This window comes from Hemitrygon akajei, chromosome 3, assembly GCF_048418815.1.
Source record: "Hemitrygon akajei chromosome 3, sHemAka1.3, whole genome shotgun sequence".
NCBI classification, from domain to species: Eukaryota; Metazoa; Chordata; class Chondrichthyes; order Myliobatiformes; family Dasyatidae; genus Hemitrygon; species Hemitrygon akajei.
The window spans coordinates 169481816-169494120 of NC_133126.1; the positions used below are offsets into that span (position 1 = coordinate 169481816).

The 12305-nt window shown below is 35.4% G+C and overlaps 1 protein-coding gene across 6 annotated transcripts in view; it reads left to right on the forward strand.

Annotated features, from left to right (window-relative positions):
- Window positions 1-12305, forward strand: part of rubcn (rubicon autophagy regulator) — a 60936-nt gene that overhangs the window by 36769 nt on the left and 11862 nt on the right. For 2 of the 6 annotated variants that reach the window (XM_073041296.1, XM_073041298.1), the window contains 9 exons: window positions 1066-1270; window positions 2650-2754; window positions 3300-3374; window positions 7023-7083; window positions 8248-8380; window positions 8731-8876; window positions 8980-9044; window positions 9576-9814; window positions 10560-10621. In XM_073041296.1, coding sequence (XP_072897397.1) covers window positions 1066-1270; window positions 2650-2754; window positions 3300-3374; window positions 7023-7083; window positions 8248-8380; window positions 8731-8876; window positions 8980-9044; window positions 9576-9814; window positions 10560-10621 — 1091 coding nt within the window. The remainder of the gene's footprint in view (window positions 1-1065; window positions 1271-2649; window positions 2755-3299; window positions 3375-7022; window positions 7084-8247; window positions 8381-8730; window positions 8877-8979; window positions 9045-9575; window positions 9815-10559; window positions 10622-12305) is intronic. The other 4 variants (XM_073041299.1, XM_073041301.1, XM_073041297.1 and 1 more) reach the window with 3 other exon arrangements.

Consider the following 12305-nt stretch of genomic DNA (forward strand, 5'->3'; position numbering starts at 1 on the left):
CTTGCGATAGACTGGCGTCCTATCCGGTGGTGGGTGGGGAGGGGGAAGTCTCGTACTCTCAATCGCTTCACGCTATGGAAACTGGCATTAGCACTGGCCTGATGAGTCTATAAGGCTCAGGACAGACTTTAAGTTGTAACTTGGTGTTTTATGGAAAGGAAGGTCAATAGAAAGGTTCGAGTTGTGGGTGAGTGCGTTAGAAACAAACTTGCATTGTTATGACTGATGTTTTCATCTGATTTTTTTCCTTCTCGCAGCCCTTGTAAGAAATTATGTGGTCCAATATTGTTTTGAGCTGTGCAATAAGCACCTTTTCAATTCATCTTGAACTATTTGTATCATTCACTATTATGTGATTTGTTTGGATTTGGTTTGTTTATTATCAGCAAAGCAAATGGTAACTCCTAGCTAGAGCAGCTATTGCAGTGCAGTTGACTTAAATGAAGTTCACTGCATGTTATTGGGCCATCACGTCATAAGTAAGTCAGACTGGATAAAGATGGCAGATTTGATTGAGGACCAAATAGTTCTTCACTACATAATGTTGTTATATTGTTACTATTGAAAAGTTTCTTAAAATTGCAGATTATTTGATTTGTTGTGGTGGGACAAATTCATATTTCTGAATTATTTGTATCTCGACCTATAGGTCACTAAAGCAAGTAATTAAACCACAGAAACTATTCATATGGATGAATGTAATCATTTAAGATTTTGTATATTGGGTCTATCTCTCAGTATTTGGCTTGTTAATACCTTTTGTAATGTTATGCACCTTAATTTAATCATAACGACAATATAAAACTTTATATTATGCTGGGATTATTCCACAATCGGGATTTGACTGATCTCTAAACCTTTGCATCCGCTTTATTTAGAACACTGAATGTTGGCTATTAGTTGTGGAGAATTTGTCAAGTTACATTATGTTTTGCCACCCTTAAATTTTTGAGTATGTATATTATAGTCCCATTTTTGTTGAAAGGAGAAATTGTGTAATTTTTCAGGCACACTCGGCCTGCTTTGTTTGGAAAAATATTGTTAATATGCAAACTCTTTCCGTAGGAGAATGCACACTTCAGTATCTCTGAATCATTAATTGCTGCTATTGAACTTATGAAATGCAATTTAATGAATAAACACATGATGGAGGATGATGAAGATGACAGTGACAAAGAAATAAGGGAACTAAAACAGAAAATTCGAATTCGACGACAACAAATCCAAACCAGAAAATTTTTACCTCGGGTCAGGAATGCTGAGTCAGACAGTATGTATAGATATTATTCTTGATAATATTTACATTTATAAGATATAAATATTATATTCATCCTTTTGTAGATGGGTCTAAAATTAGAGTGGTAGCCTCATTATAGTGAACTTCATTTGTGGCATGTGATGAAATGTAGGAGTTTTTTTTGGTGTAAGCAGAGGGCATTCATCCCTTTGAAGCCATGCCAATATTAAAAAAAAAGAGTAATTGAAGCTGTTCTTCTGGAAAAAAGTCTGCCCAGGATGCGTGACAGAAGGTATTTTTTAAGAACCTGTCAAATTGACCCCCAGATAATGACATACTGTTGTACAGGAATTTTAATGTACTGGTAAACCCAGAGCCATAGTGAAAGTGGTTATTAATAATAGGGAATGAGCTTAAATGGGAAATTGCAATGTATTCATACAAAAGCAGTGCACTAAGAATATATACAGTATATAAAGACAAGAAATGGTAAAAGAACCGTTTTTCATACTGAACAAAATGTCAGCACAAAGGTGGAAAATTACTTTGATCTTATTAGAAAGTGCAAAAAAGTTAAGTTGAATAGCAAAATTAAAATTTTCAAGAAGCGGATGTGATTAAATCTTATTGAATATGTAAATACCATACTTGTACAAATCTGCAGTCTTCAATTTGGTGTTCAAGTATTTCAATATCTGAATTCTAATCTGATTAGATATTCTGTATGTGGTTAAAATGAAAAATTTAGTGATTTAGTGAAGTTAACTTCTAAAGGTTTATAGGAACTTGCATTTTAATACTAAAGCATTTTCTGTTGACAAGTTAGTCAATCAATTTTTTTAAAGACTTATTCCCCTCAACCTGACTTGAAACTGTGATGGGATTTTAATTTCAGATTTTTCTACCATTGATTCCAGGAGAGACAAAAACCTGGATTGATCATTATCATTTTTGACATGTTGTCACTATTGTAATTTGCATGTACCAAATTTCCACCCTGGATATGAGGAACATTGCCAATAATTTGCTTTTAAGTGATGGGAAGATCATTGCTAGTCTACAGGGAAAGTGTTTTTGTTCAATAAGAGGAACCAGAAGATTTATTATATCATCAGAAAGGACACAAGGGCTTCAATCTAAAGCCAGCTCCAACAATGCTCATCAGACCCCATCATATCACAATTCTATATTTGTCAGTGCAAGTTAAGTCTAATAACCCTTATTCAATACTGTACTGAACTATCATCCTAAATTAGTTTCTAAATTCTGTGAAGTAGGTCTTAAACTTGAAATGTTAAATACTGTCGCAAGGATGCTTTATCATCGGGGTTTATTACTAGTTGTTTTGGTCCTGTTGCTAACTCAGACACCACAGGAAAATGAAAATTTTTTACTTGTTTTCTCCTTCATAGCTTTTACCACCACTGAAAGTGGCTCCCCTTTCAGTTCCCATGATTCTGCACCATTATCAGATTCTGGATCCACCACTGATGGAGTTGATGAATTTGAATTAAAAGGTATTGTATAGCTGTCAGTCTCACAGGTATTTTTAAATAAGTGGAACAAATGAAAACTACCGTAGTTATGTAGTCTTTCCTTTTACTAGATACTGTGGAATTAGATTCTCCCCAACTTGGTCTCCTTTTCTTCACTTGTTTTATGGGCTGTTTGGATTAATGCCACAGTTTGACTATCTCACAAAATCTTAATTTGTCACTTGAGCATAATGGAGAGGCGAGAATTAGTCAGAACTCATGACTGTTTTGGGGGGAAAATTACCTTTCCATTGTTAAATAAACATGTTTTTTTATTTTAAATGTTCTGCAGCAGAATATTGCACTAAAATGATCTATTTTATTTTTCTGTAAAAATGCATGGAGTTTCTTTTGACTTGAAGGAAACTATTGAATGGATGAGTACTCCAGAATGTGGTAGTCTGGTTTATTTTCTGCTTTTTAGGCAGATATAGTATGCATCCTGTCTGCATACTACTGATATTAACAATTGCGGCTGAAAAATACCATTGGAATGATGTGAATCTTATTGTCACTGTGTCATACAGATTGTATTGATGAGTCTAACCTCATTCATATGTCAGCGAATGGGCTCTCAGCATCAATGGCATCATTGTTTTCAGGTACTTCATTAGAGAATTAGATGGTGTCTGATTTTTGTTTTCTCTCTGTTTCCTTCCCAATTCTTCCACAGTACTTAAGGGAGAGCTCAGTCTACTGCCAATAATTTATATATTTCCTTTTTTCTACATTTGTATCTTTTGTATCTTTATTTTGGTGAATCCATATAATGAAGATTGTTAAGAAAGTTAAGTCATCCTCGAGCTGCTGTAAGATGTAGGCTGCCATGAGTAACGTTAGAGTGTTCCAATTTAAGGGAACTTGGAAAGGAATGGAGAAAGAATATGGGAGATATGTTGGGGGGTTATTGATGTAAGGATCATTTAATGTTCTTTAAATGATGTCCTAAAGATGCAAGATCCAATTTACTGTGAGCAAAATGCCTTTTGTTCCCAGCTTGATTAACTCACATTTTAAAATCCTCTCTTGCCTTTGGTGCTATGCAGATTTGGCAGCCCTTGCCCAAGTGGACATTTATCACATGGCAGTTAAGTTATTAATAACGGAGGTTGCATCAGTTCTGGAGTTGTTTTTTGTATTTAGTAGTACAGCAATTAAGTTACTGGCTTGGAACATATTTAAAGACATGAGATCAAATTCTACGGTGCTTTATATTCAAAGTATGAAATATATGTCAGTAATATCTTTTGGTGAAGAAAAACTGCCATTCTTATCTATTTGGCCTTGATCAGATTCCAGACCCAAGACCCACCAACGTAGTATATACTTCTCTCCTGGTAGCAGTGAAATGATGTCTGTTGGAGATGGACAGTAAAAGCTGGCTTTGTTAGCTGCATTTATGTCCTATGAATAAATTAGAATGAGGATCTCTAATTTCTTTGCATCTAATTTGGAACTGTTGAGGCCAGTTTGCCTATAATGGCACCTAGCAAAGATCACCCAACTGATAGCAACATTTGATAGTGAATTGAGTTTATTAATGGGCTTGTAGATTTATTGTGAAAGGCTGCAGCTCTCCCTAGAGTTCTCTGGTGTTTTTGTGTTGTGTTTTGTTTTAGTTAGGCTCAAGGAAGGACCTTTCCTTGAGGAGCAGAGTATGTTTTACTTTTGGATAGATAGAATCTGTTATACAGTATCTGCATAACATTGTTTAACAGGGAATGAGTTAAAAATAATAATTCTTATTGCTCCTATTATTTTCATTTCAATACTTCACATGAATGCATAAAGTATAAGAATGCTTATCAAACAACAGACCAGGAAAAACCCTAATGGCAACTGATTTACAGATAAGCATAAAATTTTAAGTCCAGAATATAAGTTAACTTGGAGGTCTGAGAAATATCTTTGAAAATAATTATGAATATGCGTGCCACATATGACAGTTCAAAATTATTGTAGCTTCTCTCTTGGGAATGCATGATACCAAACAGCATCTATATTATAACATAATAGATATTATAGCATCATTGGACATTTTGCAAAATGCCCTGAGATTTTGTGTAAAAAGGCAGGAATACAGATGAATTTTCTTGTGATAGACATTAGTGTTTCGGAGTTATTCTGCACTGTTAAGATTATCATTGTTGAGATCCGCATCATTGTATTCCTGTGAATCACTGTTGATCAGAAACTCAATTAGACTAGTCTCATAAATAACACATAATTATCATGGTTTTAAGAGCACATCGGAGGCTGAGTCTCATGCCGTGTTTAACTTACTTCCATGCCCTGAAAGTAAGAGAAATAGAAAGAGGTATATTGGATTTTCAAACATGGTAAAACTCATTGTTCTGTCTAAATTGATTTTAATGTTGTCCCCTCTACTCTTTCCTTGTGCAGTTACTCTCAACTTAAAATACTGTTTTAATGGGTTGATCTTAAAGTTTGATCTGTTAGATTTTACACTGTCAATTGAGATCTGAGGAATGGTCCTTCTGTTAGTGTTGTGTTTTGGTAATGTTCTCAATTTCTAAAGATTTATTTTGAATTGTCTCTTGTTAAACGTAATAGAGGTTAGATTTGTTGTTGCATTTTCAATATTACCATTTTTTTAGCTGCTTATTTTGAATATTGTTCAAAGTTTAGCCAAATGTTTTGTAGAATTTGGTGTTGCATAGATGTTACTTTTACTGTAGTTTTATTGAACATTATTGTCATTTCTGACACAAAAATCATTTTATTCAGAAAATTTTGAGAAGAACTCACACACGCTTGCAAGTTGGGACCTATGTGATACTTGCACCTAAAAAATTTTGTTAAATTAAGCATTATTGAAGATATGTAATGAAGCATAACTGCTTTATGTTGTTACGAACCCCGTAACTGGGTCACTTACCAGCAAAGATAGAGAGGTCCGCTGAAGTCTGATGGTACCATTTTTTAAATGTTTTTATTTATAAAGGGGCACAAAAGTAAGGTTAATACAAACATTCAGATAATATACGTCGTCAATACTCAATCTAGAGCATGGGTATAGTAATAATCAACAATTCGAAGTAGCTCTATCGTTTGTCTAAGGGTAAAACTATTGTCCGATGGAAATATAAAAGTCTCGCCAGTTCATGAAGGCATTTAGCCGTTTGAGGGACCGCTGAGTGTTCACGGGTTGGAGAGAGAAAATAAACTTGCCAGCCTTCTGGACTCAAAGCGTGGAATTGGGAACGGGAGTTCCCCGTTGTCAGTTTGGAATCCTTTTCGGGGTTATTAGCCACTCGATTCCCTAGCTAGGGGATCCAAATCACACGTGGCTCCCGAGCAGCTTCCTGTTCTTACGGGAACGATGAGCGATGGTGTCTCCGTCTGGTGCGTCGCTGGAGTACCGCCTCCTGCAGTCTCCGTTTTATCATGGCTGGCAGATTTGTAAATGTCAATCAAGGTAGGGTGATACAATCCCCACCCCCACATTGCCCGAGGGTGTCCATGTCCCTGATAGCTGGCACGTACTATAGAGTTGTAATTCACACAGGTGCCTCTAAGAACAATGGTCAAATCCGTTGCATTGTCTCTCATTTCCTGGGTCCAAGACCCGAATTAATAGCGATCTTGCGATTCTCCGGAAGGAGGGGGCTGGTCCCGCACCCTTCGGCCCCTCAGAGCTGTGGTATATTCATAACGATTTAATATCATTTTGAAATCTGGCAAAAAATTCAATTTATTTATACAGTTTAGAAATGTTACTTGCAGTACTAGACTGATACTGGGTAATCATTATATATTGTAATTCCCTTTCTTGTTTAGAATAACTGTAGTTTTATTCCCATTGCATTGTCTTCTATTGCTGGAGTAATGTAATCATACTTGGAAAGCATTGGCTTAAACTTAAAAAAGACACAATAATTGGGTCCCCCCCCCCCCCCCAGTGCACTTTGAGAACTTATAGTAAAGGAAGCAACTTGCATGTGCAACTGATGTAGTGTTGTATCTTTTTAAATCTCTAAGCGACTTGAGTTTCACAGATTTGAAAATCAATCTCGTGGTTTTGAATGAGTTCCAGTTTTATTATTGTATTAATGTGTGTGAACTGCAAATTTTAAAATGAAAAGTTGGTATCTTGAGCTACAAAACGATTCACACAGCTAAAGTATAATAATTGTGTTCAACTATTGTTTGAAACATTGATCTGTGAGTTCCAAGTTCCAACTATTTAACAGTTACAGTCTTAGCTGCTGTGTTTTTCTTTTTTGCAGATGCAGATATTAGGAGGAGTTTGGCTTCAAGCACCAAGTCAGTAATAAACTCTGAGTCCATGTAAGACTAAGTGAAATGTGTAGTGAAAAAATTGCCATTTTTCTCTTGATTATGCTTTAACTTGTTGTAAAAGCTGATTCTATCCCACTCTGCCTTTTAAATTAAAATTTAGACTAATGTAAGGTATGCTGACTATTTTGCAGCTTTTCTTATGTAGCTTTAATGTTTCTAACAAAAATACAATTTTTAACTGTGGCAGACAGTTATTGACAAGAAACCTTAGTGGTTTCTCTCTTCAAATGTTTTGCTTAAGCTGGGTACTTGGAGCATTTGTTAGTTTCAGATTTCCAGCATGTGTCACGCATGGTTCATGGGTTTTTCCCTAACTTGCTGTCAGATTTCTACCATCCCCTAGACAGTTGTTCCTTTGGTAGTCACACTTTATGCATCTATCCATTAAATAGCTAGTTATCTCTTTCCTTATCTGGATCCGCTGTTACTGACTCCTTTGTAGCCAGTATATCTTTCAGAAAAGTTTATTTTTAGATTTACCAAAAGGTTTTTTTGTGACCATTTCTTTTTCTCCTTAGCATATTGCTTCATGGCAATGCTATCTGGAGACATTGCTAGAATTCCCACATATACCAATGATACTGATAAGTCTTGCTACCTTTTCAGTATCTCTTGTTTGTTCTAATGTCAGCTGTTAAACTGGTAATATGAAGTGCTGATCAGGTTTCAATGCCAAATCTTCATTATTCTGCTTTTGTAAAATCATTCACTTGGACTTTTTACTGCTTCAAACTGGAATGGAATTCAATAAAAAAAATACTGCATTGCATTTGGGGCAATGAAGCTACACTGATTAAGGAAACAACTGACTGTAAAATCACCTGCAATAGGCAAGAAGTTAACTGTAAACTTGTTTGCCATAGGCAAGAATAGTGGAAGCTTTATTTTCCGATAGTTGCCAGAGCTTTATGAAACTGCTAAAAGTGGTCATGTATTTAAAATGAAATCTTCAGAAATTATATTGAGGTTTATTCAGTCCTTGATCTTCAGATTCATCCTATGATCTTATTCTGTACTTTAGAGCTTTTTCATCTCTGGACCTTTTTTGTGGGGAAAATGCTTTAAATTTTAAAACAAAATGGGACATTCTATAATAAACATGTTGTGATTTCGATTGAAAGGGGGATAACTCAAACTTATTTTTTGTTGCAGTTCATTTTCATTCCTTCATTCCAATTCGGCTGAAGCAGTTGCTATGGGTCTACTCAAACAGTTTGAGGGAATGCAACTTCCTGCTGCATCAGAACTGGACTGGTTAGTTCCTGAGCATGATGCTCCTCAGAAGGTGAGGCATTTAGTTTCGTCATCTTGCAGCTAAGGACATATGAAGCCACAATTTAATTTATAATAAAATCCATTGTTGAGGATCACAGGATACAACTTAAATTTTTAAGTCTTGAAGTCCACTGATGCATTTATTCATTTTTGTAGCAAGGTCTCCTGTTGGTTACTGGAGATGTAGATTCAAATCTTTCTGTATATCTTTCTGTATATTTGAAAGATCTTTCAAATCTTTCTGTATACATCTTGTAGAGCTGTAGAGCAGTGCTTGTAGATTTGTTTCTGTAGCCAAATGTAACTGATTGTGGACTAATTATTCTAATTCCACATGGAGTAACCTCCTCCTCCTTACAGCTTTTGCCAATTCCAGACTCTTTTCCGGTATCTCCTGATGATGGTGAGCACGCTGATATTTACCAACTACGAATAAGAGTACGTGGAAACTTGGAGTGGGCACCACCTAGGCCACAAATAATCTTTAATATACACCCACCCCCCAAGTAAGAACTTGCTATACAAATTAAACTGGCTGTTTTTTTACTTGATGAACATTTTTTAGACTGAACTTAAAATAATATCATTGACAATAATATGTTACTTCAGGAGGAAGGTGGTTGTTGCCAAACAAAATTACCGCTGTGCAGGATGTGGTATCAAAGTGGACCCTGGTGAGTGATATTCAGAAAGCTAATACAATAAAGTTCTGTTTGTACTTGGATAACCTTATATAATACTCTGTATATCATGTTGTATTTATATTTAAAAGTTGTCTTAAAATAACACATAATTTCTGTAGCACAGTTCTTCCTCATACCTTTCTTTTAGGTGGAGAATTTATTATTTTTTTTGGAAATCCTTTGCTAAATGGTACAAGATTTTATGGTGTCTACAGACCTTTTAGCAGCCATGTCGCATGGAATTTAAATATTTCATTAAGTGGTACTGCTTTCTGAGACTATTGGAAAGGCACAATCACAACTTTTTCATGTCACTGTCTTCCAGTGTTTGATTTAAAAATAATACTGCTGAAAGATGAGAAGTTGTTTTTGAAGAACAGCTACGTAGTCTTTTAAGGGGGAAGCAAGAAATTAGTTGAATGCAGATTTTTGTTTCCTTGAAATTTGCAGTGTAATTACTATGTGAAGAATATCTTTCCCTACTTGTTCCTGAGTGTAACAATTCCTACCTATTCCTTACAGAATATATAAAGAGACTACGTTATTGTGAATATCTAGGGAAGTATTTCTGTCAGTGCTGTCATGAGAATGTACAGTCATCAGTTCCAAGCCGAATATTGCGGAAATGGGACTTCAGCAAGTATTATGTCAGTAACTTTTCTAAGGATTTGTTGAATAAAATCTGGAATGATCCACTTTTCAACGTTCAGGACATTAATGTTGCTTTATATCGCAAGGTGAAGGCCCTCGATCAAGTTCACGTAAGCAATCTTTAAAAATTTTCCTGGTTAGCATGGAATTTAAATATTTCATTAAGTGGTACTTACTGCTTTCTGAGTGGAAAGGCACAATCGCAGTGCCTGTGGAGGGAATGGACTCTTGTTATTGTATTGTCATATGGTATTAATTTATGATGTAATATTCCAAATGGACATTTTAAGGACAATGTGATTTTTTTTTGGTCAAATTTCATTCAATACCCGAAATAACATATTAAAGATATTTGTTCGTTTGTTTTGGTCTTAAAGAATCATGGGGTTGTTGACTTTGACTTTTCCCTCAAATGTTTCATAAGCCACCTTTACTATCAATCTAGTCGTTCAACTAAATTAATCATATAGAAACATAGAAAACCTACAGCATAATACAGGCCCTTCCGCCCACAAAGTTGTGCTGAACATGTCCCAACCTTAGAAATTACTAGGCTCACCCATAGCTCTCTATTTTTCTAAGCTCCATGTACCTATCCAAAAGTCTCTTAAAAGACCCTGTCGTACGTTTTTTAATTGGGCATCATCCAAAGGTATGAGAATAGTTCATTCACATGTAAGGCCAGTGTGAAAGCATTATATTTTTAATAGCAATTCACTTGCCTGTTTGAAAACTAGCCATGGTTTTGTTTAAACAAGACAGTGAAATTCATTTTTTCTTCCAAGCAGCATTGTTTGTAATTAATCATAAAAGTATCGAAAAAATAGTGTTTTCTTTGTTTAAAATGTTTTGCAGATGTTGAGAGTGCAACTAGTTCACATGAAGAATCTATTGAAAACATGCAGGCTGGCAAAAGAGTAAGTAATTTTTTTCATTGAAAGCACAATTTACAGTTTCCTTTCTCTCGTATGAACTAGGCATGAAAAAGGTAGGAGAGGATAAAGATTGTGATGCTGTTTTTGACTTATAGTGATTAAAAACAAGAGTGCTGTAATAACTCTCAGCCTTGAAATACATCCAAGTTTAGCTAAATGTTATTCATAATGGGTCTAACAATTCCACTCACGGTACTCATTCCAATCACTGAAAACACCTTGTATGGGGATTTTTTTTAATCACCTGAAGTTGAGTAGAAAAGTTTTTGGGTTATTTACTGCAAGCTTGTAAATGCTTCTTAAAATATATTCATTAATTTCTCTAAACTGACTTGCTTATATACCCCAGAATTACTAAAATAAGAGAAGGATGTTGTTATATCCTTCCATAATAGCTTAGGACAAATATTGTGATTGCATTTTTAGTGTGCTTTATTAAGCCTGTTCTATTTAAGAAGAGTGAAGGCTGTTTCATACATTATTAAACTAGTAAAAGACATTTTATTCCAATGTTTGCAGCTTTAATAGTTAATGCATAATGTCATCATGCTCTTCTGTTGTGGAGCATTTATGCCCCTAACATAATTTGTAAAGATGTTATGCAGTAGAACTTTTAGGCCCTTGTTCATGCTCACTGTGAACATGTACTGGAAAATTCAAGGTTATGTTGCCCACAGTTTTCTGTTTGAAACTGAGAGGATGTTTACTGAAACAGCCATGTTCTTAAACTGTCTGTTTCACTTCTCCATTCTCCAGTGCAATGTGGAAACTTTCCCCAGATGTTCAAATGAATATCAAATATTCTTCATGTGTGGTTTTATCTATTTTTAAATTGTACAGCATAATAAACAATGTTGCATGTTGTGGTTTACAATGAAAAAAGTACCAGTTAGGGGATTTTTACAACTAGGCCAAGCAAGACCATTATAAATTAGTCTTGTCAGTTTCACAAAGCAAAGTACATTCAAATGAGCTTCTCTGTAATTTGATGCTAATGATATGACTGGCATACTTTGCTCACTGCCCTGCATGGTAACTGTGTTGGTAGTATGGCTGTAATTACAAATGTCTTTGCCGAATAAATATCAAGTACTTGATTGTTATCTAGATTGTACTCCAGAATTAACAAGGTCAGAGTTTTGGAAGTGGATGACATGGTTGACAGTACAAAACCTAGGAATAATATTGTATCACATGTATAGTTACAAAACTATAATTCACAACATGCCACAAGTTGGAGGAAAAAAAGCTAGAAATTGTAAGAGATATTTAATTTATTTAGTGATACAACACAGTATAGGCCATTCCAGTCCAAATAAGCCTGCACCACCCAGTTACACCCATATGACCAATTAATCTACTAACCCGTATGTCTTTGGACTGTGGAAAGAAACCAGAGCACCCAGAGGAAACCCATGTGGCCACAAGGAGAATATATAAACTCCTTGTAGACAGTGGTGGAATTGAATGTAATAATGCTATGCTAATTAGGAGTGGAAAACATCAAGTTCCTTGGGGCGCAGATCTCGGACAATCTCACCTGGTCCAGGAATGCCACTGGGACTATGAAACGAGCCCAGCTGAGATTGCACTTTCTGAGGAAGCTTAACCAAGCATTGCTCCCCACTAACATCTTAACTACATTCTACAGAGGAGTGGTTGAGAG